The sequence below is a fragment of the Orycteropus afer genome, unplaced genomic scaffold (genome assembly GCF_000298275.1).
Source record: "Orycteropus afer afer isolate SDZICR_OR568_19922 unplaced genomic scaffold, OryAfe1.0 scaffold00318, whole genome shotgun sequence".
Taxonomy (NCBI): Eukaryota; Metazoa; Chordata; class Mammalia; order Tubulidentata; family Orycteropodidae; genus Orycteropus; species Orycteropus afer.
In genome coordinates, this window is record NW_006921905.1 from 3,247,814 (window position 1) to 3,269,494 (window position 21,681).

At 37.9% G+C, this 21,681-nt stretch overlaps 1 protein-coding gene across 1 annotated transcript in view; it reads left to right on the forward strand.

Annotated features, from left to right (window-relative positions):
* NFIA (nuclear factor I A) overlaps nucleotides 1-21,681 on the forward strand; it is a 468,951-nt gene that overhangs the window by 393,699 nt on the left and 53,571 nt on the right. The window contains exons 9-10 of the mRNA XM_042782438.1: nucleotides 10,232-10,410; nucleotides 13,036-13,201. Of these exons, the coding sequence (XP_042638372.1) occupies nucleotides 10,232-10,410; nucleotides 13,036-13,201 (345 nt within the window). The remainder of the gene's footprint in view (nucleotides 1-10,231; nucleotides 10,411-13,035; nucleotides 13,202-21,681) is intronic.

Sequence of the window (21,681 nt, forward strand, 5' to 3'; positions counted from 1 at the left end):
AATGAAATCTTTGACACTTTCAATCTTTTCTCCATTTATCATGATGCTGCTTATTAGTCCAGTTGTGAGGATTTTTGTGTTCTTTATGTTGAGGTGTAATCCATACTGCAGACGGTATGTAGTCTTTAATCTTCATCAGTAAGTGCTTCAAGTCATCTTCGTTTTCAGCAAGGAATGTTGTGTCGTCTGCGTGTTGCAGATTGTTAATGAGTCTTCCTCCAATCTTGATGCTGTGTTCTTCTTCATGTAGTCCATCTTCTCAGATTATTTGCTCAGCATACTGATTAACTAAGTGTGGTGAAAGGGTACAACCCGGACATACAATGTTTTTTTTTATTTTAAACCACGTAGTATCCTTTGGTTCTGTTCAAAAGACAGCCTCCTGATCTGTGTACAGTTCCTCATGAGCACAATTAAGTGTTCAGGATTCCCATTCTTCTCAGTGCTATCCATAATTTATTATGATCCACACAGTTGAATGCTTTTGTATTGTCAATAAAACACAAATAAACATCTTTCTGGTATTCTTTGCTTTCAGCCGAGATCCATCTGCCATCAGCAATGATATTCCTTATTCCATGTCCTCTTCTGAATCCAGCTTGAATTTCTGGAAGTTCCCTGTCAATCTAATGCTGCAATGATTTTTAAATTATCTTCAGCTAATTTTACTCATAAAATCCAAAACCCAAACTCAACTTGCCATCAAGTCGGTTCCGACTTATAGTGACCCCCATTGGGTTTCTAAGGCTGTAAATTTTGCGGAAGTAGATTGCTCTGTCTTCCTTCCGTGGAGTGACTGGGGTTTGAACTGCTGACCTCCTGGTTAGCAGCCAAATGCTGTATACACTACACCACCAGAGCATCTTGAATTTTACTCACAAGCTCTGCAGGTTTTAATTTTCCCTTTTATATTTGTCTTTTTAAAATGTATGAATTCTTCTAGAAGATGGAAATCTATATTTCTTTAAGTTACCAGCATATATTTGTATTAAATTTAATTCAGCAAATAGATATTGAGCACTTATTATCTGCCAACCACTAGGCCCCAATGATTCCTGCCCCTTCAGTCTAGCAGAAAATGCAGCCATAAAACAGATAAATACTACCATGGTAAGTTTAATGAAAGAGGGATCAACGAGGCCTGAAGGATAATATTAAGAGAAGTATTTAAAGAATTTATGAGGATTTGAGGTTATTTGTGTCAGTTTACATAGTTCCCTCCTTGCTTGGTGCAAATGGTTAATGCACTCGATTGCTCACCCAAAGATTGGAGGTTTGCGTTCACCCAGAGGCACCTTGGAAGAAAGGCCTGATGATTTACTGAAAAGTCAGCCATTAAAAAACCTATAAAGCACAATTCTACTACATGGTCTTGTCATGGGTTGGAATTGAATTTTCTTTTATTGATATACTATATGAATTTAGAAATCCTTGGCATCCATGAAGGACATCTCTAGAGGTCTTCCTGGATCCCTAAATTCCTGATTATCATGAGATTTGTTGTTTTGTTGCAGACCCAATAGTGAATAGAGGATATGTTAATAAGGAATCCTTCAAGTGAAAGAAACCCAACCAAATTGTTTAACTGTTTCCTCAAAAAGAAAATAATGTATTGGTATGTGTAACTAAAAAGTATAGAGGTATATGACTTCAAATAGAGTCAGATCCAGGTGATTAGATAATACCTTTAGAAATCTTTGTCTATCAGCTCTATGGTCTTTTGTTTGAACTTCTTTTTTAGGCTGACTCTCCTCCAGTTGTGGCACAGATGGTATAAACAGCTCTGGGCTTAATTCCTGTCAATTTAGCAATCCCAGAAGAAAATAGGTTTTTGACTATAGATCTATGAAAGGTCCTACTCTTTGATGCTTATGGCTCTGATTGGCCTGATTTAGGTGATTTGCTCAATTCGAACCAAACCTTAATGTCTAGATAGATAATAAGAGTTTCTCATTGGTTTGGTCTGAGTTACATACCCACCCATGGAGCCAGAGGATAAAATTAACTCCACCCTGACTACATAAACTGAGGCTGAGGGAAGGATAATTCCCCAAAGAAACATTAAAATTCTATTTCCAGAAGGGGTAAAGGACTGTTGGATAGGCAAAAATAATAGCTATATGCTATAGTTAATGCACAACAAAGCTATCATGAGTGTTGGTCACTGGGCTCTGCTTACTCAAGATCAAGGGATTGGTTCCTGAAGTTGGGGTTTGCAGAGCACAAGTAAAAGTCAGGCCTTAGAAAACTGACTACTAGTCTATGACATGGACTTCCATAGTCACTTGAATAGTTCGACCCTTAATTCCCGGTTATCCAGTATTGATACATTGCATTGTATGATCCTGATTACTTTGCATATACCTTATTTATTCTAAAAGCCATTCTAAGAACAATAAATAACACAAAGTCTAGTATACTGTTTGGCACATAGTAGATTCTCAATACATATTTGTTGAACAAATGAATTCACTATGTATTAGATACTTGTATACATTAATTCTAATCCTCAGAAAAAATCTTTTACATTGGTGTTGCTGTTCCCAAAATACAGGCAAGGAAACGCAGGCTCAGATATGCTAAATAACTTTACTCAAAGTAATACAGGATGTGAGTGACATCATTTGATTTCAAACCCAGGGCAATCTGGTTCTAAAACCCATTCAAGACATGTAGTTTTCATTTTGAAATGGAAGAAATGAAGGAGCATAGAGACCAGACAGAGCTAGTTGAGACCCAAGCAGGGATGAAAACTTGGTCCTATGAATTTAGACACTCAACTGATTCTTCTCATGCCTCTTCCTCTTGTATGAAATCTACCAACAGTGGGAATAAATCATCAAATTCAATTGGGTGAATTCAGGAAGATACTTTGAAAGTAACCAGTGCAATCATGTTTCTCAGAAACAGGCTTATACCACAATGTAAACCTGACAGTCAAGTAGGGGAAATGCCACAGATCAACCCATGACTGTGTTTGTTGTGGGGTTTTGTTTGTTGGTTTGCTTGGTTCTGCCCCTCCCCCAAGGTGGAGAAATAACTTGCAAACAACATAGCACTTATTTATCCTCTAAGGAGCTCTGGTGGCATAGTGCTAAGGCACTTGACTACTAACTAGAAGGCTTGCAGTTCAAATGCACTAGCCACTCCTTGGAAGGAAAATCAGGCAATCTACTTCTGTAGTGATACCGCCTTGGAAACCCAAGGAAGGGTCTCTATGAGTTGGAATCAACTTGATGGCAGTGAGTTGTTTTTCTTTTTTTTTTTTTTTAAAGAGATTACAGCACCTTGAAAAACAAAAACAAAAACAACAGGCTATAGCCCCTCCATGGATCTTACTTTTGACATTCATTTTCCATGATTACTTTTTAAAATTCCAGTGTGTTTCTAACAAGTTGTTAGAAGATTCCCTGCCTATTTCTTAACTTCTGTGATCATCCAAACTTTGATAGTTTTTTTTCTTACATAATTGTTTTTATTCGTTCTTTATCTCTTGTTTCACAGTATTGCTTATGCATTACGTAGAAGCGCACGTTCCTTACGAGAAACCGGATTCTTGTGTATTTTGCTTATTAAACAGTCACTCTTCAGATTTCCAGTAATCACAGCTGTTGAATGGTGGTTGACCGCATTTCACGTCAGCCATCATGGCGGCTTAGCCAATTAGTGTGCAAACATGGTTAATTCAGAGATAACAGTATCACAGAAACATTTTTAAAAATAATGTTTAAAGCCATGTATAATGCTCCCTTGTTTCAGAATTTTTAGATTTCAGTTGTATTGCTGTGGATCAGTTGTATTGAGTTATTTGTAAACATAATCTCAGAGACTGAATTCCATTCACCCACTGGAATTTAAAGCTTGGTGTGAGCTTCAGTGATGGTTTAGTTCAAATTCCTCATTTTCCAGGTTAAGGAACTGGGGGACAGAGAAGTTGTCCACGTTTATAAGCTACACAGTGGTGAAAATGAAAGTAAAACTCAGGTTCTTTTGTCTAACCAGGAAATTTTTCTATAAAATACTCTAGATTTTCTAAAAGCATTTTTAGCTGTCAACATGTGCTAGATCTCTGATAAGCAATTCCCAATAACTCACACTTTGGTCCTTTCAAGAGAAATAATGGATATTTCCCTTGTGTCCCTATTTCGGGAGACCAAACAGAGGCCATGCTCAGAATCTGGCTAGGTCAAAAGGATACCTGGGTAGGAAGAATCTGTATGGTAAACTATCTAAATGGGATCAAAGTGAAAACAGCAAGTTGAAAGATTAGATAAGAAGGGCATTGTTTGCACAGGGAGATAGCTCAGGGGAGCAGGAACACATAGGAAAGAAGGATGCAGGGAAGAGGTAACTACAGGGAGGAAATGGGAGGAGACCTGTTACATTGTGGGGAGTTATAGTCAATGTCATAGGAACTCTGGTGGTACAGTGCCTAAGGCATTTGACTGCTAACCAGAAGGTTGGCAGTTCAAACCCAGCAGCCACTCCTCGGAAAGAAGGTTGGGCAATCTCCTTCTGTAACAAAATGTGTATAAACTACTGTATGGAAAATGAATTGGCTCTGTAAACTTTCACCCAAATCACAATAAAAATTAAAAAAAAAAAAAGAAGAAAGATTAGACGAGATGTTAGGGTGCAGTGAGTTTATGTTAATGAGGGAGGAACACCTTAGAAAAGGAGGGTGAGAAGGGTTGCACATCTCGAATATCATCAGTGTTCATAAATTGTATATGTAGAAACTATTGAATTGATGTATGTCTTGCTGTGTATATGCTCAACAACAACAATAAAATTAAACAGAAAAATTGGGAAAGAGAAAAAAAAAATGGCAGATCAGAGTCCTTCATGGTTTATAAATTATAGATATGGACCATTAAAATAGATTTCTCAGGTTTAGGTGGGTTATAGTGGTGTTATATGGTGTGGTTTTGAATTTCTGAAGAAGAGAGGTAATAGTCATTGACAACCCAAACATTTCAATTTCCACTTGCCCTTATGGAAGGGTTGGTTGTTTGCTTTTTTCCCCCAAGTAAATTTTTTCCCTTCCATTTTACTTCTTTGCCTTGCTAAAAAGTTTCACATGTGAATATGAGTTCTTAATGTCACCTTTTACTCTATGGGACTGGTTATTTTTGTCTTGAGAACATCTTACTGTTGAAGACAGACAAGTAGCTTTTTCCTGTAACAGTGCTAACAGAGAGAGACAGTTTGGAATCTCACTGGTTGCTACTGGCGTAGTATTGATTAACAGTAAGGCTGTGAAGTTTTGCAAATGCAAGGGCTTACTTGTGAGGGAGGAAGGTTTGGTACCTGAAAGAGGATTAGGTTTATTGTGGGTGCTGCTCTCTTGACAGCTTTTCTTTGGAGCCCTCCCATAAAAGAGAAAGTATAGAACTTAGAGGCTGGTGCCAGAAAGCAAAAGCTAATGTGAAAAGAATCCAAGTCTCTGTCCAATCTGTGGGAATCCGCAACGGTTCATGGACAAGGAATAAAGTAATTAAGGCAATGTCAGGGTTATACAGATGAACATATTTCAACCCATGAAATTTTGGTTTGAGGAAAAATGTGGGAGGGTTATTAGAATCCTTAGAGATTGAGTTTGGGAAAAACTGCTAGAAATTGTAAGGAGAGATTGCTTTCCTTAATCTTTTTTCTTTTTTCAGATTTATAAAAATGTAAAATACAAGGTTCGAAGTCCACGTGGTCACACCTCCCTGGTATCTTCTTTTACAGGGCTTAACCTGGGCGTTCTAACTAGTTCTTATTGTTGTGTGCCTGTGTCCCATTGAGTTCATTCCCAGTCATAGTAACTCCACGTGACAAAGCTGAACTGCCCCTTAGGGTTTTCTTGGCTTCAAACTTTATCAGGTCTTTCTCCTGCTAAGCCACTGGGTAAGTTCAAACCACCAACCTTCCAATTATCAGCCATGTGCTTAACTACTGTGCCACTAGGGCTCCTTGTCTACCTAGTTGTAACTCCTATTATTAGCACGCTGTTAAAATATGTAACCCTAAGCTTCCTCCCTATATTGGATCCTCAGATCACTTGGATCATATAAGTCTGTAAAAACATAAAAACACAGTAATGATCATGACCTCCCCAGTCTTGATCAATTCTTTAATCCAGTAAGCATTTTTAAAGTAAAATATATGTATTCCACTGTATTAGATTTTTAACTTTTTTTTTTTTTCATACTAAAACCAAGAGAGTATTTTAAAGAATGGGAGGGGAGGGGGGCAGTACAAATAAGTCAACCAACCTGCTTGACCTGCTTGCTTGCTTGCTTTATCTTTATCTTTTTTTTTTATTTAAAGCACCCCGTAATGTGATCATTTTGTAATACATGACTGAGCACTATACCCTTTTGGAAATTCTGGTTCTCTGTTTCTTTAATTGTGGCTACTTTGTTCAGAATGTGTAGGCAGTACTATTCCAGCCAAAGAAACCTGATTGAATTTCTTTCCTTTCCATCTTATTTGTAGTCTTTGTGAAAAGCTCAAGTAGTTGTTTTAAACAAGTCTGGCCACTTGTTAAAGTTTAAACCAGTAGTGAACTCCCTCCAGAGTGGAAGGTTTTTGATACTCTCTGCTGTTCCTGGCCTTGGGTACTAAGAGTACTCTAGAAGCAGTCAATTTTGTAGTGCTTTTTAGTACAAAAATTGTATTAACATCAACATGGATACAGATGGATGCATTGTAATAAGCTGTTACCACTTGAGAAAAGCCTTTATTGACTCTCAAGTAAATAATGCACATTTGAAAGGATCTAAATATGCATTTCCATAATGTGCTATAATTTGTTATTGTGTCAACTACTCACACACACACATCCATATGAGAGATTTTTCTCCATTGAAAATTGGACTCATACCATTCTTGGTGCACTTCATCAGCACCATGCCAGATTCATAATGGTCGTTTCTCTTGTATAGGGCCTAATCTGACGATCTCCAAGTACATGTAATGACTTTTACTGATGGATTGATTTATACTCAGTGACGTGTTCTAAAACAATTTGAGAGAACGTAGAAAAAACATGTAAATACTGAAACCATCTGACCTAAGACAAAAGAGAGAAAATAAAAGCAAGAAAAGGGGTGGGGGATGGGGGACGGAGGACAGGCAAAGACATTGCCAAAATCTTGACGATGAGCTTCCAGAGCAAAGGAAGAAAGAAACTTAATGGATCTTACTGCTCAGTCGAAGAGGAGTCGCTGGTTATCTGGAGAAATAGTATTATTTAGTAACATAGAACAGACCTTTGTGAGGCCTACAGTACTACTGCTTTCTGTTGAAAGTCATTAAAGCTCAGCATGTTGAATGACTTACATCTAGTTCCACAGTGAACTGATGACTGGGCCAAAAAGTTGTAGGCATGAGGAAGTTGGGGTTGTAAAAGACAACCCTTCAAAATGCAGACACAGCACATGTGTAAGTTTAAACTCTAGGTAAAATGATTTCCTGATATTAATTAAGACTTAGTTCATCATCACAAATCAGTCATTATAGAATTAATTCATTACAGTGACCCTGCATTCTTAGGTTTACGTTAAAATCACCTTTATGCCACAAGGAAAAGGCAAATAAATTGGTTTTAGTAAACTATGATAAAGAAACAAAGGGTCTAACTTTACATTGTTAATGATTTTCTTTTATATGGTTAATTCCCAAAAAACAAAAAAATAAGGCAAGAATGTTTAATGTCAATGAAGGATGATTCATTAGTCATGTTGAAATATTTTCTCTATTACTTTTCTTTAACATCAATTTTCTTTCATCTGCCCAGTGGTGATTTTATACCCCTTTGGGTAACATACTCTGTTGGTCACCACCAATTCATACTTAAATAGTCACTCATCATTTTTTGGTGAGCACCTGAGGCAATGCCACTTTAATATCAAGGATTACTTCCTGGGGGCTCTTGAGAGTAGAGTTGCCACCTTTGTGTTTGAGATGCTCAAAAAGTTGAGTGTGTCATTTTGTTTTGCTTAGGACACTCACAGCCTAGATGAGAACACATTCTAGCTCTGACTAGAAATATTCTGTCAGATGCAGGGTACTGGGTCAAAATTTCCTCCTGCCAGCAAGGAGAACCATACCATATTAAATGAAAAAATTCTTTTGGTATTTTTAAAGCCAATAACATAATTTCTGGAGTAAAAAGTGACCAGAGCCATTTTACTTTTTGCCTTGTGGGTTTTAACTCACAGACAATAATTGATTCCAAAATCCACTAGTCATTGTATGAAGTCTTAAGTTTTTCCAATTTTCCTAGAAGCTTCCTGGCTCTTTGCCAGGTAGAGAAAGAAAAGTTTTAATTCTGTATTTATTGGTATGGTTATTTTATTAATTTCTGTAGTGCTTGTTAGTCAGTTATTTGTCGTTCATTTAACAATTAGTTACTGAGTGTCAAACAATCCTCTGGGGATATGACAATGAACAATTAAAAGCAGAAAAACCAAACTCACTGCCATCAAGTTGATTCGACTCATAGCGACCCCACCTTGGGTTTCCGGGGCGGTATCTCTACGGAAGTAGATTGCCCGATCTTCCTTCCGAGGAGTCGCTGGTGGGTTTGAACCACCAGCCTTCTGGTTAACAGTCAAATGCCTTAGGCACTATGCCACCAGAGCTCCCAAGTAGATGGAAAAAGCTGTTTAAGGTAAGAAAAACTGAGAGAAGAACCTTGAAAGGGGGAGGAGACAAGAATTCTAGCTTGGATAAGTTAAGTTCAAGATGACTTAGTTAATTGTGTGATTGAGGGCAAAATTTTGTTTGGGCTTGGTGTTGTGTCCAGAACCCATAAAAGGAGCATAAAAGTATTTATTGGATAGATTCAAGGTTGAATACATGGAAAGATTTCAGAGGTCATCTGCAAAACATAGGTTCAACTACAGCTTCTACTCAGCCATCCCTCTCCGTTTCTATACTTTAAGGACTATAAATGCTCCTCTGAGCTATACAGCCCTAGCCATTTCAATTGTTAGTCAAAAAAATAAGTGCTTCAGTACTGTGGAGATTTCAGTAGAGAATAAAGGAAATGTGGCCAGTGGTCAGTAGGAATGCATTCTTTTTTACAGCCCTTACCCATGCCAATGGGATAGTGATAGAAATGGGGGCCTGTCTTGCTTGGTTTTCTCTTTAGCTTTACAAATCGCTCTTGGTATCTTACTCCTCCCAAATTTGGGCATCCTTGTGTTTTCTGTTTCCAGAGGCTCCTCGGGTTTTAAGGAATTAAACTGCAAAAAAAAATCAGAGTAATATTCTCATCTACTTTTATTTGGGAAACATTTCTCTGCCCCTCATTGAGAAGCGAGAGATTATCTTGGCATTACTTGGTTTGATGCTTTCCAACTCTCCCTATATGCTGCTCTTACCCTGCAGCCAGTTTTATCAATCACCCTTTCCATTCAAGGGCAAAGTCTCTCTCAGAAAAATTATTAAGCACCTCATATAAGTTATTTAATCTAATGTAATCTTCCTCTTGTACAAATGAAATTTAGCAGGGTTCAAATGTAAGGGAGTAATAGTTGTCTGACTCTTTTATCAGTTTTTATGGGCAGAGGGCCAGCATTTTAGCAAGGGTCACTGCCTGCTCAGCCTGTGAGTTCCCCCACTCTAACATTTATGCATTTCTGAATTTGGCTTTGAAACGGCAAAAGAGGTGACATAAACCTCCCATGTAAAGTGAGGCCCCCAAATTGCACAGGTTCATTAAGTGATCATTTACTACATACTTCAAAAAATTTTCATCCTGAATTAGTCCCTAGAAATTTCCTTGAAAGGGGTATAAGAGCCTTAACAATGAATTATTGTCTACGGATAGCTCAGCATGAAAAAGGATCCATATGTGCAAACTAGAATTTGTCATATGTAATGTCAGTTAAATCAGGTCTAATCTACCAAATACATTTTTTATTGCTTGCTTCATTAAAAAGGCTCTTAAGGTAATGAATAATCTTCAGCTTCACCAAGGATTATTAATGCCTTTATAACTCAAGTCCACTGAAAATAGAAAGACAGCTTGAAACTCTACCCTAATCTAACCTCCATGTTTGTCTTAGCGCCTTAAGGAAGAAAATCTATCAGACCTATCCAGTGTTAAATTCAGTCACGTGAGCAATACTCTGAACTGGGTCAGGAGAAATAAAGAAGGAAGTTGAAGCAGGCGTAGAAGCTATGGCAAAGCAAGTCTTTGTCTTCATAACTTTGATGTCTTCTTCTCCTACAGCAAGTCCACATGCAACACCATCGACTCTTCATTTTCCGACGTCACCCATTATCCAGCAGCCTGGGCCTTACTTCTCACATCCAGCCATCCGCTATCATCCTCAGGAGACGCTGAAAGAGTTTGTCCAACTTGTCTGCCCTGATGCTGGTCAGCAGGCTGGACAGGTGGGGTTCCTCAATGTAAGGAAACCTCTTTTTTTCCATTTCTTTAGAAATTGTTTTAACGGAATATAAAAATAACAAGGAGAGACCTTATGACCATGTGACATTGTGCTCTAATATTGTGCTGACTAACTGCAGGCAAATGTCATATTTATTCTAGATTGTGGGAAAGTTAACTTGCTCTAAGAGTGATTGGCTAGGGTTTAAAAACAGTGTTTGTGTTAAGTTTGCAACTGTCAAGCTTGTGAATATAAATCATCTCAAGGGTGAACTATATAACCTTCTAAGGTCCGTGGGCTGATAATTCCACCTCATGCATTCTAACCCTGGGGCTCGTGCAGTTAACAAAATAGAAAGACCAAATAATTTAAAATAGTGATTTGGGGTGGTAGAGAGAGGTAGGGGAGATGAGGGAGACAGATGTTTCAGATCAACTGAGTTGATATTTTTTAAAAATACAGTCTTCTAACACTTTAGATCAAGTTGACCACTACTTGAACTCAAGATGCTAGAAGTACAGCTTATTATGATTTGTTATTTCTGCAAGTAGTTATCTTTTCCACTTATCTTTGTATAAAGTCAAACAGTATTCAATAGCTTCAAATGAATGTGTTCATTTTTTTTCTCATATAAACCAAATAATCACAATTTGAAATATTTTAAATATAAAAGGGATTTGGAATTTTATTTCAAATACAGAACTAAATGTTAACAATGAATAGTTGTACCCCGAGAAGATGACAACTACTATTAATAATAATGGTAATGATTGGCGTAAAGCCAAATTTGATTTTCCTTCTCTCCTAATTCCTGCTAAGAAAGCCATGAATTCGCCATAATTACTATTGCCTGAATTAAAATACTATGTCACACTGTCCTACCACTGATTTTCTTCCCTTGCAGAAATACCTGATTCTGCATATCTGAGCCAGAACAGGCAGCTTTGACTAATGTCTGGTGATGTGTTAGCAGATACATTTCTGTCTAGACAGCAAATCAATATGGTGCCTTTTTTCTTTTTGCTTGTGTATTCATTTGCTTGGCTCATTCTAAAGCATTCACTTACGGACTTTTAGCCCCCTCAGAAATAATACACAGGCAGGCTTGCTGGCAAGAAAACATAGCATTCTGGTTGTCAGAAGAGATACTCTTTGAGGAACAATACTAAATATATAGGTGAATGTTGATGGGGAGTGAGACTACCTCGGCAGAGTTATTAAGCTTAAATATAAAAGCCTGGGACAACAGGATCTCCTTCAACTGCATTTTGATTCAGGGTTACAGCCTACTATTGTTGGTTGAATGGTGTCACTGAAGTCTGGAAATACAGTTAGAAAGGCCACTTGGAAAACAATTGTTGTTGTTGTTGTTGTTGTTGTTATGTGCCATTAAGTTGGACCTGACTCATAGCGACCCCTCCTTGGGTTTCCGAGGCAGTATCACTATGGAAGTAGATTGCCCCATCTTCCTTCCGAGGAGTGGCTGGTGGGTTTGAACCACCAGCCTTCTGGTTAGCAATCAAGTGCCTTAGACACTACGCTACCAGAGCTCCTGGAAAACAATGGGGGGGGGGAAACAACAACCATCTGATCACCAGCTTCAAGCATGTGACTTATAAATGTCTTCTTTTTTTTATCTTTTTTTAATAGTCCTGACATCATCCTATAGAATTGCCAAATACCCAGTTTTGCATTTTGATCACAATTTTATAGGGTTTCATTTAAGGCAGGTCTCTTCATGGGACTATTTTAAAAAACTTGAAAAGAAAATGGTTTTTATTGCTGTCTTCAGAAGGAAACTTTCTTTTGTTAAAGAGCTGTCGTTGGTTGTTCTAACATCAGACAGCCAAATAAATATGATTCTTATGGCATATGCTTATATAATTTAAATCAAAATTAGAAGTGATATTTTTCCCTCGCAGAATTATAACAACAGCTGAATTCTAAAGTTTCTGTGCCTGATGTTATACAATATGTGAAAGAAATCTTTTATGTTCACTTAACACATTTATTAAATGTTATATAATATCAGCTTTGAAGAATGAAAATAAATTTTTTTTTTTATCTCAAATGCAGGTTTAGGAAACTTTATTTTATGTATGCAAATAGACATGGTAGAGTAATAACACAATCTATTAAACACATATTAAATAATCAGAGGATGATGATGAAGGTAACAGACAATGCAGAGTTGAAACATTTCAAGCAAAATTAGTTTACCCTAATGACAAAAGCAGAGTGACCATTGGCAGGTCATTTTATGGAACCAGATATTAGAAAGGACTATATAGTTCCAGAGATAAGTTTAGGAAGCATTGAGCATGTGAGCTTAAGAGTGGATTTTGTAGAATGCCTTAATAACAGAACCCAAAAATTCTTCAACGTATGGTGTTTCAGAAGAATTTAACCAGCTAGAATGTTTGGGCAATCCTACTTCCGTAGTGATACTGCCTCGGAAACCCAAGGAGGGGTCGCTATGAGTCGGGGCCGACTCAATGGCAAATAACAACAACAAGAAGAAGAATGTTTAATGATTTACATAAAAGACACCTGATGAATCTTTTGTTATCAGAAGCATCTAATACTTGATGTCTGTTTTTTTCTTGTGTGTGTGTGTGTGTTTTGTTTCTTCCCATCCTCACAGCCCAATGGGAGCAGCCAAGGCAAGGTGCACAACCCATTCCTTCCCACCCCAATGTTGCCACCGCCGCCGCCACCACCGATGGCCAGGCCTGTGCCTCTGCCGGTGCCAGACACAAAGCCTCCAACCACGTCAACAGAAGGAGGTGCAGCCTCCCCCACCTCACCAAGTAAGTATGACTGAGACAAGGCGCCGGTCACTTATAAAGCTCAACTCACAGGAGTCTACTCCTTAGCTTTGTCTAGTAACCTTACAGGCTCTAGAAAGAGGCACAGCTCCCCAGTGATAGTTATAGCAGAGCTGAGACTAGAGTCAAAGTGAGCACCACTCTTAGGCTATGATCAGCTCCACCAGATGTTGAAATAACTGGTGTTTGGGTAGATGAGGTGGTTAACTACATGCTCATGGCTGGAATCAAGACATGAACTATTAAATATAACATATTTGAGTGGCTAAAAATGCTCTCCTCATGATCATCAAACAACATCTAGCTGCATGGATTCCTGTTAGAAAAAAGTTCCTCATACTTCTGTATAGTCTTGTCTTCCAGGAACTTAAAAGTCCAAGGCGAACACACTTAATGAGATATATACAGGTTATATGACTCATAAATCAAATAGGAAAAAAAAAAAGTTTAGATCAAAGTATTAATTCAAAGGTGTGTACATTGAACATTTGCCAAGAGTAAGAACTGGGCAGAAGATCAGAGCAGATAGCCATGGCAGTTGCATGGCTAGGCTGGACAAGGGGAGGAGATAGAGGGTAGAATTGGATAGAAAGAAAAAAGAACTCTTGGCTCTTCTCTGAGTAACCTTGGAACACTTGATCAGAGAATATAGGATTTCAAAACCTGTTTTATTTCATGAGAGTGATTACTTGATGGACTTGAAAGAGAATAATTCTCCAGATATTTCCTGAAATTTTAGAGATGGTAAGGTGATAGAAATAGCTTGAACATACAACCATTTCTTTGTTAGTGCCTGGAACGATTACAAAAAGAGTGATGACTAGAGGCAGAGTTCCTAGGTGATGGATGGATTGCCTACCTTTGTTAGATGGTATGATGAACACCTTCCCTGAAGCTTTAGAAAGGGATCAATGTGCAAGAAAGGCAAACAGCTATGGCAATGACCCTAAGGAGGGGCTTTAAGGCAGTCTTCAAAGCAGGTGAGACTGGAGGCAAGGAGTCTACTAAGGAAAAGATTACTCTAGACCAGAAAAGTAGTGTTAAGATTAGAGAACTTGAGTAGCAGTTATAGGAGATGAATGGAGGAGGGTGTTACAGACATAGCATTGGGTTTGGGCAGCCATTTAGATGAGTATAGTGAAGGAAGATTCTGGACCTCTCAGATTCTTTAAGGATTGCAGGAAAGGGCCAAAGAGGAAAGATGAGTTTCTCTGTTTCCACTATGTTCATAACATTTTATTCTGGGGACACTAAATCCAAAATGTCAAGAGTGCCTCATGGACACATATCTGAGGGTGAACATTGGGTTATGTAGTATTTATGCATTTTGATAATTTATCCAGATGTGAGTGGCATTGTGTATAGATTGTGTATTGATAGCAAAAAGATTGCAGTCCAGGAACAATTTTAGAATCTACTTCTCTTGTAAGAGGTGATTCAGCACTTGTCCACAAAGGGAAAACCTTTGACTGTCCAGTAACATAGGAAACAAGCTAGACTTGGTCTGTGGATCTTAGGAGCTCTGAGAAGCAGAAGTCATGTATCCTGCTTTTTGTGTTTTTATGTAACATCTTTGAACCAGTCAGAAATAACTGGCTTCAAAGTCTACTTTTACCTCTCCTCACTGGGGATATTGGCTTACAGATTGGTAGACACATACTAACTGTGCCCCGCACATGGTTCTGCAGACCATTTTTCTATTCTTCTTCTCTCTTCTATATAGACATGGCCATAGTCCTTTAAAAGCTTTGTAATAATGCGCTGCCCGTTTTATGTAAACATATTCTCACTTCCCATATCAATGTCTCACATATTCTTAATGGGTTTTCCAGTAATCAGGAAGGGATTCTGCTAAAGTATTGTGGATGAGTGAGAATAGTGTGTATGGCTAGTACAGTCTAAATTCCCACCTTTTTAATTACTATCTATGTTTGTCTTCAAATCACAGTTTCCTCCTCTGCAAAATGCAGATGATAATACCACCTTAGCAGATTGAAGTCAGCTACAGTAAGTGCCCCATCAGATACATTGGAGCATTATTATCTACCAAAACTCACACCTAGTATAAGGTCCTAGGGTAGAGTAATGGTGAAATGTGTCTGTTGGACATGTAGAAGTTACTCAACCCCTAAATCAGGTTGATGTCTTCAAGTCCATAGTTCTGGGCTGTAATTCATAGATTGAACCCAAACGCCTTGTATAAGAAGATAACTATCCTAATTCCACGTCAATTAGAACAGTGTTTCAAGGTATAGGGAAGGAGGAGACTATCATGAGAGAGGCCCAAAGTTTAATTCTGGTAATCTATCACTTTGTGAATCATAGAATTCTAGGAAGGTAGACAAAGCAAAATGTTCTACTGGTGGCATTTAAAATTTTTCTTATTATGCATTTTAGCCCTGGTTGCTGAATTTTTCTGGGATATGTTATTTCATGGCTATATATTACCTTACTATTATCTCCTTTATAAGTAAGACATTGAAAGGATGGGAGAACTGTGATGTATGGCATAATAGAGATCTCCAGATATCTTAAAGCCCATAGTCCTTATTGGGAGGATTTTAAGAGCTTCTATCTCCCACCCACCCCAAAACATCAATTTCCATGCCCTGATCTCTGGACCAACTGATAAATATCACCTTCACCGTTACAGAATGTAGTTATAGCTGTAGGCAAGTGAATCTCCAGAGTACACACAAATTACACAGTTGTATCTACCAGTCACTGGCAGTGAGGGACCACCAAAGGCTTACTTCTGTGGGGCCTGCCCACCTGTGTATAACTGCCCACCTGTGTATAGTTGGTTGTGGGCTTATTGCCAGCCTCTGTCTCCCAAGAAAAAGAGGTGAAGAAGGAAGGGACTAGTCACACCCCATTTCTCCTTCCAAACTCTTCAATCTAGAGAGGAGTAAATGAGAGAGTGGAGACAGGCCAGGAGTGTATGGTAGGGAAAAAAATACCAGGAGGGAAGTAGCCTCTCCATTCCTCAACATTCATCTTTATTGGCTACCTCCTTTCTTTCATTTATTCAGCTATCACACATTAAGCATCTACTAAGTGCCAAGGGGGAGCTCTGGTACTGTAGTGCCTAAAGCATTTGACTGCTAACCAGAAGTCTGGCGGTTCAAACCCACCAGCCACTCCTCGGAATGAAGGCTGGGCAATCTACTTCCGTAGAAATACCACCTCAGAAACCCAAGGAGGGGTCACTAGGAGTCGGGGCCAATTCGACAGCACATAACAATAACAACAAGTGCCAAGGACTATGTTAGATGCTTGGGATACAGAGATAATAAGTTGCAGTCCCTACCTGCTCTAAAGAAATGTGGATTTCTTGAGGGAGACACCTGGTACACAAGCAGTTTATAGGGAACAGCATTGGGACAGAAACATGCACAGGTGCAACAGGAGGACATGCCCAGGCTTGGGGTTTCAGGTAAAGATTTTTTGAAGGAAGTGACTTTTAAGCAATCTGTAACATTCTAATATTATAAGTCTCAGAAAGAAGGTAGAACTTTTCTTGAGAAGCCAGTTGGGGGGGCTAAGATTAGATTACCACTGGATAAAAATTTAGGGCAAACCTGTACTTTCATAAATCATATGCCTTCTTAGAAATTAAAACCACAGAATGGTGGGATCCTGTTTACCTTTGTTAAGTTTATTAGAGCTCAGCTTTAGGAAGGAGAAATACCATGACAGGGTATTAAGTACAGATGTTCAACATCCCAACAGTATATCCAAAGTTGAGGCATTTTTAAAAACTCAAGTTGTGTAACCTATGGCAGCCTTTTCTATTTAGGGGATTGAGATGACTTGTGATAAAACAAGATTTTAAAAATAAAAATAGGGAATCATGCCAAGTGTCTCCTATATGACCAACATTTGTGAACCTTGATCCCTTATCTGTTAAAGGGAAAAACACTAACTACTTACTTTCATAGGCAGATTGTCGGAATGAACTGGGGTGATACATGTGCTCTCCTGTAGACAGTTATAAGTCCAAGGCATCATTTTTAATATCCTCTTATAATGAAATACAAATGAGATGCAGCCTAAAGCAGGGTGTGTATTTTTTAACTAATCAGTTGCCTCTGGCACCAGTGCTCAGTTTTGCAGCTGTGGCCTGAAAAACAGAGAAAAAGCAAATCTGGGGGGAAAATTTGCCTATGAAATAAATACATTTTAATGGGAAGTATCTTTACCAGCGTCTTGGAAAATAGTGTGTGTGTTTGTGTGTATGTGGCGGGGATTGGGTGAGGAGGCGTAACAGTTTTAGTCTCTTTCAAGAAGTTTTGTTTTCTTAATTTGTGTGACGAAAGATTGATATACCATACCAGCTCTCTTTAAGATGCCATGATGAGTAGCAGGGAGAACCTATAGGGTAACTTGACATAGGTGTTCCATTCCCACTGATTACCTCTGCAGGATTAGTTCAAACCCACCAGCTGCTCCACAGAAGAAGGATGAGGCAGTCTGCTTCTGTAAAGATTTACAGCCATGGAAACCCAATGGGGGTCACTATGAATCGAAATTGACTCCATGGCAGTGAGTTTGGGTTTGGGTTGGAAGGAATACAAGGAATCCCTGGGTAGTACACACTGTTAACACAAATAGTTGCCAACCAAAAGGTTGGGCGTTCCAGTCCACTCAGAGGTGTGGTCTACTTCTGAAAAATCAGCCTTTGAAAACCCTGTGGAGCAAGTTCTACTCTGAAACACATGGGGTCGCCATGAGTGCATTCGACTGGGTAGTAACTGGTTATTGGTTTGAGGAAATATAACTTCTTTCATTCATTCAATAAGTAGTTATTGAGCAGCAACTATGTGCCAGACACTGTTCTGAGTGCTGGGATTCAAATGGGGAACAAAGGAGATTAAAAATCCCTGACTTTTGGGAGTTTTTATTCTAGGGAAGGAAAACAGGCAATATATAAAATAGTATGTGTAAGTAGACCGTAAGATGGTGATTAGTGCTATGTAGAAAAATGAAGCAAAGAGGGATTGGGAGTAGTGGAGGTGGGCTACAACTATACATAGGGTCAGAGATGGCCTGTCTGAGAAGGGGGGATCTGAACAAAGACCTATAGAATGTGAGAGGGTGAGCTGGGAGACTAGACTGGAAGAGCTCTCCTAGCAGAAGAAATTATTAGTGCAAAGGCATCCTGGTGTGTTTGAGGAACAGACTGGAAGCCATTGTGGTTAAGAACAGAGTAAGGAAGCAAAAGGAGGAGGAGGTGAGGTCAGAGAGGTAAGGAGAATGAGCTTGAGGCAAAATAATTCTGACAGCTCCTCTAAGGACTTTAGCATTTACTCTGAGTGAAATGATGGGTGGAGGGATGACACTACTCAGATCTTAACAGAAACACTCTGAGGCTAAGTTAGCAGTAGATTTCAAAGGGCAAGAATGAAACAGGGAGACTAGTTAGGAGGCTATTTCTTATCAATAAATATAATGAGTGTCTTCTATGAGTCACTGCTGTAGGCACAAGAAATAAAAAAGTAAACAAAAGAGACAAAATCTCTTACCCTCATGAGCTTGCATTCTAGTGGGAGGATATAGACGATAAAGAACATATAAATAAGTTATTATGTTAGGGACCAGGACACACAGAGAAAACTAAACCAGGGGTGGAGGGAGGCTATTGGAATGATCCAGGCAAAAGATATTAATGACTTCATCAAAGAGTGGCCCTTAGAGGTAGTGAGAAGTTGTCGGATTCCTGGTATATTAGATTCCTTGGGGGGGGGTGTGTGTGTGTGTGTTGTGTGTGTATTTCCTGGTATATTTCTGACAGATGCGAATGGGCTGAGGAGAAATCAACAATGATTACTAAATGTTTGTCGTGAACAACTGTAAGGATAGAGTTGTAAACTGAGATGGAAAGACATCAGGCGAAGCAGCTCTGGAGGGTGGGAGAGCAGAAGTTTGGTTTGACCAAGTTATGTTTGAGATGCTCAGTCGACATCTTATTGCTGACACTAAGCATAATAGCATCCTACCTATTGTAGCTCTTTGTCATTTACTGACTTTTTTCCACATACATCTTTGCATCTAAATGGGAAGGAGCTCCTTTACATACATGTAAGTAATGAATGAATATTCCGAGGAGTCCTGAGCACAGCAGTGTAGGAATAGAAGTCCCTCATATTTGGGCTTACTCGTGGTGTGATAACTCAAAATTATTCTTTCTTACACTCTGTTAACTATACAGTAAAACTAATTTTTATATAACACGTTAGGATCAAGATCATACTATAGAAATTGACTTTTCCAGAAAAAAAAAAAAAGAATTGGCATCATTGATAACATAGTCTGGAATTATAATGGAAAGTAAAACTATTTTTTAAATTATGATGGTAGATAAAGCATGCATATTTTTCTTTTAATTAATTTAGGAACACAAAAACTCAATTTAAAAATGCATGAAAGAGTCATAAACATCTCTATCCATGCCTTCTTAGGTATGGACTTTTGATTTTTTAAAATTAGAATTGAATTCTATTTAAAATAGTGTCATGCATTAAGAATTGTCCTTATTATTTATTTTTATATCTCAGATGAATCTTGTACATGTTCATGGTGTTAATGAATATGAACCTGTTAACTAAGAACATAATAATCTGGGATGGAAATTTTCTATAATAATAATTAACATATGTTTAATGCTTTTTGATTACCAAAGTCCTTTAAACATATACATCAGCTCATTCCATCTTCCTAACAGTCCTGTGAAGTAGGATGTTATAGATGAGGAAACTGAAATTAGAAAGTGGAGGCTACCTTCCCAAGGTTATACCCCCATGGTAGCTTACTGAGGACTCAAACAAATTTCTCCCATGTTCTTTCACTGTCTCGCACTGAACTGAACAAATTAGCTATATGACATGATTTCTGGTTACTGGGGAGCCACAACTGTGTACTCATGTCTGAAATTAATGACAACAACAAAATATTGAGTCTTTACTAAATGTAATATACTTTTGCACTTGTTTTATATGAAGTGTGCTATTTAATTCTCATAGTAATTCTATGAAATAAATACTTTCATAATCCTAATTTTACACTTAAGAAAAACAAGACATAGAGTGATGAAGTAAATTTCTTGAGGTTGCTCACCGAACTATCATGGAACCATAATTCACACCCAGGCACCTTGAACCTGGAGTTTGTAGACTTGGCTATAGCATTCTATGAGTATCTTAGCTTTAGCTGAAAGCTTCCATTTATTTGCAGTGAAAAATGTAGAAGATGTTAGTAGTTCATACTTTAGTATGAATTGATTTCTGTTACTGAGAATAGGTCTTATTAGCAAGGAAAAGGAAGAGAGCAAAAAATTTAGGGAGAGTAAAATAATTACATCAAAATGCACAAAATAGGAGATTTTGGTAAAAGCAAATTTCCTTTACTCCCAGAGCTCTCCAGAAATAGGACTGATAATAAATGTCCTGAAGAATTTCTTTCTGAATTATCACCAAAACAATGATGGAGCTCATTTTCACCAGCTTCCCATGTTTAAGTATATAGCACATTGTTTTAACTAGTAATTGGGTTTATAGTAATTTGGTGAATGATATGTCATATTTACATAATTTTTAAATGACGTAGGACTATGTTTCCTGTTCCAGAGAAGAAGCAGTGGATAATTACAATAAACAATAAAATAAAAATGAGTTAGTGGCCTCTTTACAAAACTTTTCTTTCATTATTGATCTAGACTGTTCTATTTTTACTGGAAAAAAAAGAAACTTAAAAAAAATTTACATTTAGTAAAACCCACTCTTTGGAGCATGATTCTGAGATTTTACACCTCATTGTTGTAACCACCGCTAGAGACAGGATGCAGAACAATCCCAAAGAACTCCCTCATCATTTTCACCTCCTCTTAAGTTAATGTTCCAGGAACTTATTTTTACTTCAGTCTCTCTATTTCATACTGATTTTAATTCCTCTACCACTGCAGCTGCTGTCTCCATTATATTTTCACTTTTCAGATTTTCTGAATTAGGGTATCATGGAAGAGAACCAAATATGAACAGTATTTTTGTCTATAATATTAGGGGTAGTTAATATTAGAGGGGGGAAAGATGATTATTCAATAAAGAGTATTGGGACAGCTAAGTAGCAATCTGGAAAAAATAAAGCTTCCTACACCAAATAAATACCAACTGGAGCAAAAAATTTAATGTAAAAATGCTAGTAAGCCATAAAATATCATAAGAAAATGGAGGATTTTTTAAAAATATAATTTTGGAATGAGGAAGTCTTTCAAAAAGTTTAGCATACATGAAAGATTGAAAAATTCAACTCTATCAAAATTTCTACATAGGAAAATAAACACACTATAAACAAAGTCAAAGACAAAAGATAAAGTGGGAAAATATTTTCAAGACATATGACAAGGGGGTAAAATGTAAAAAGCTTCTAAAAGTCAGTGCAAAAACGACAAGGAGGCCACATGTTCT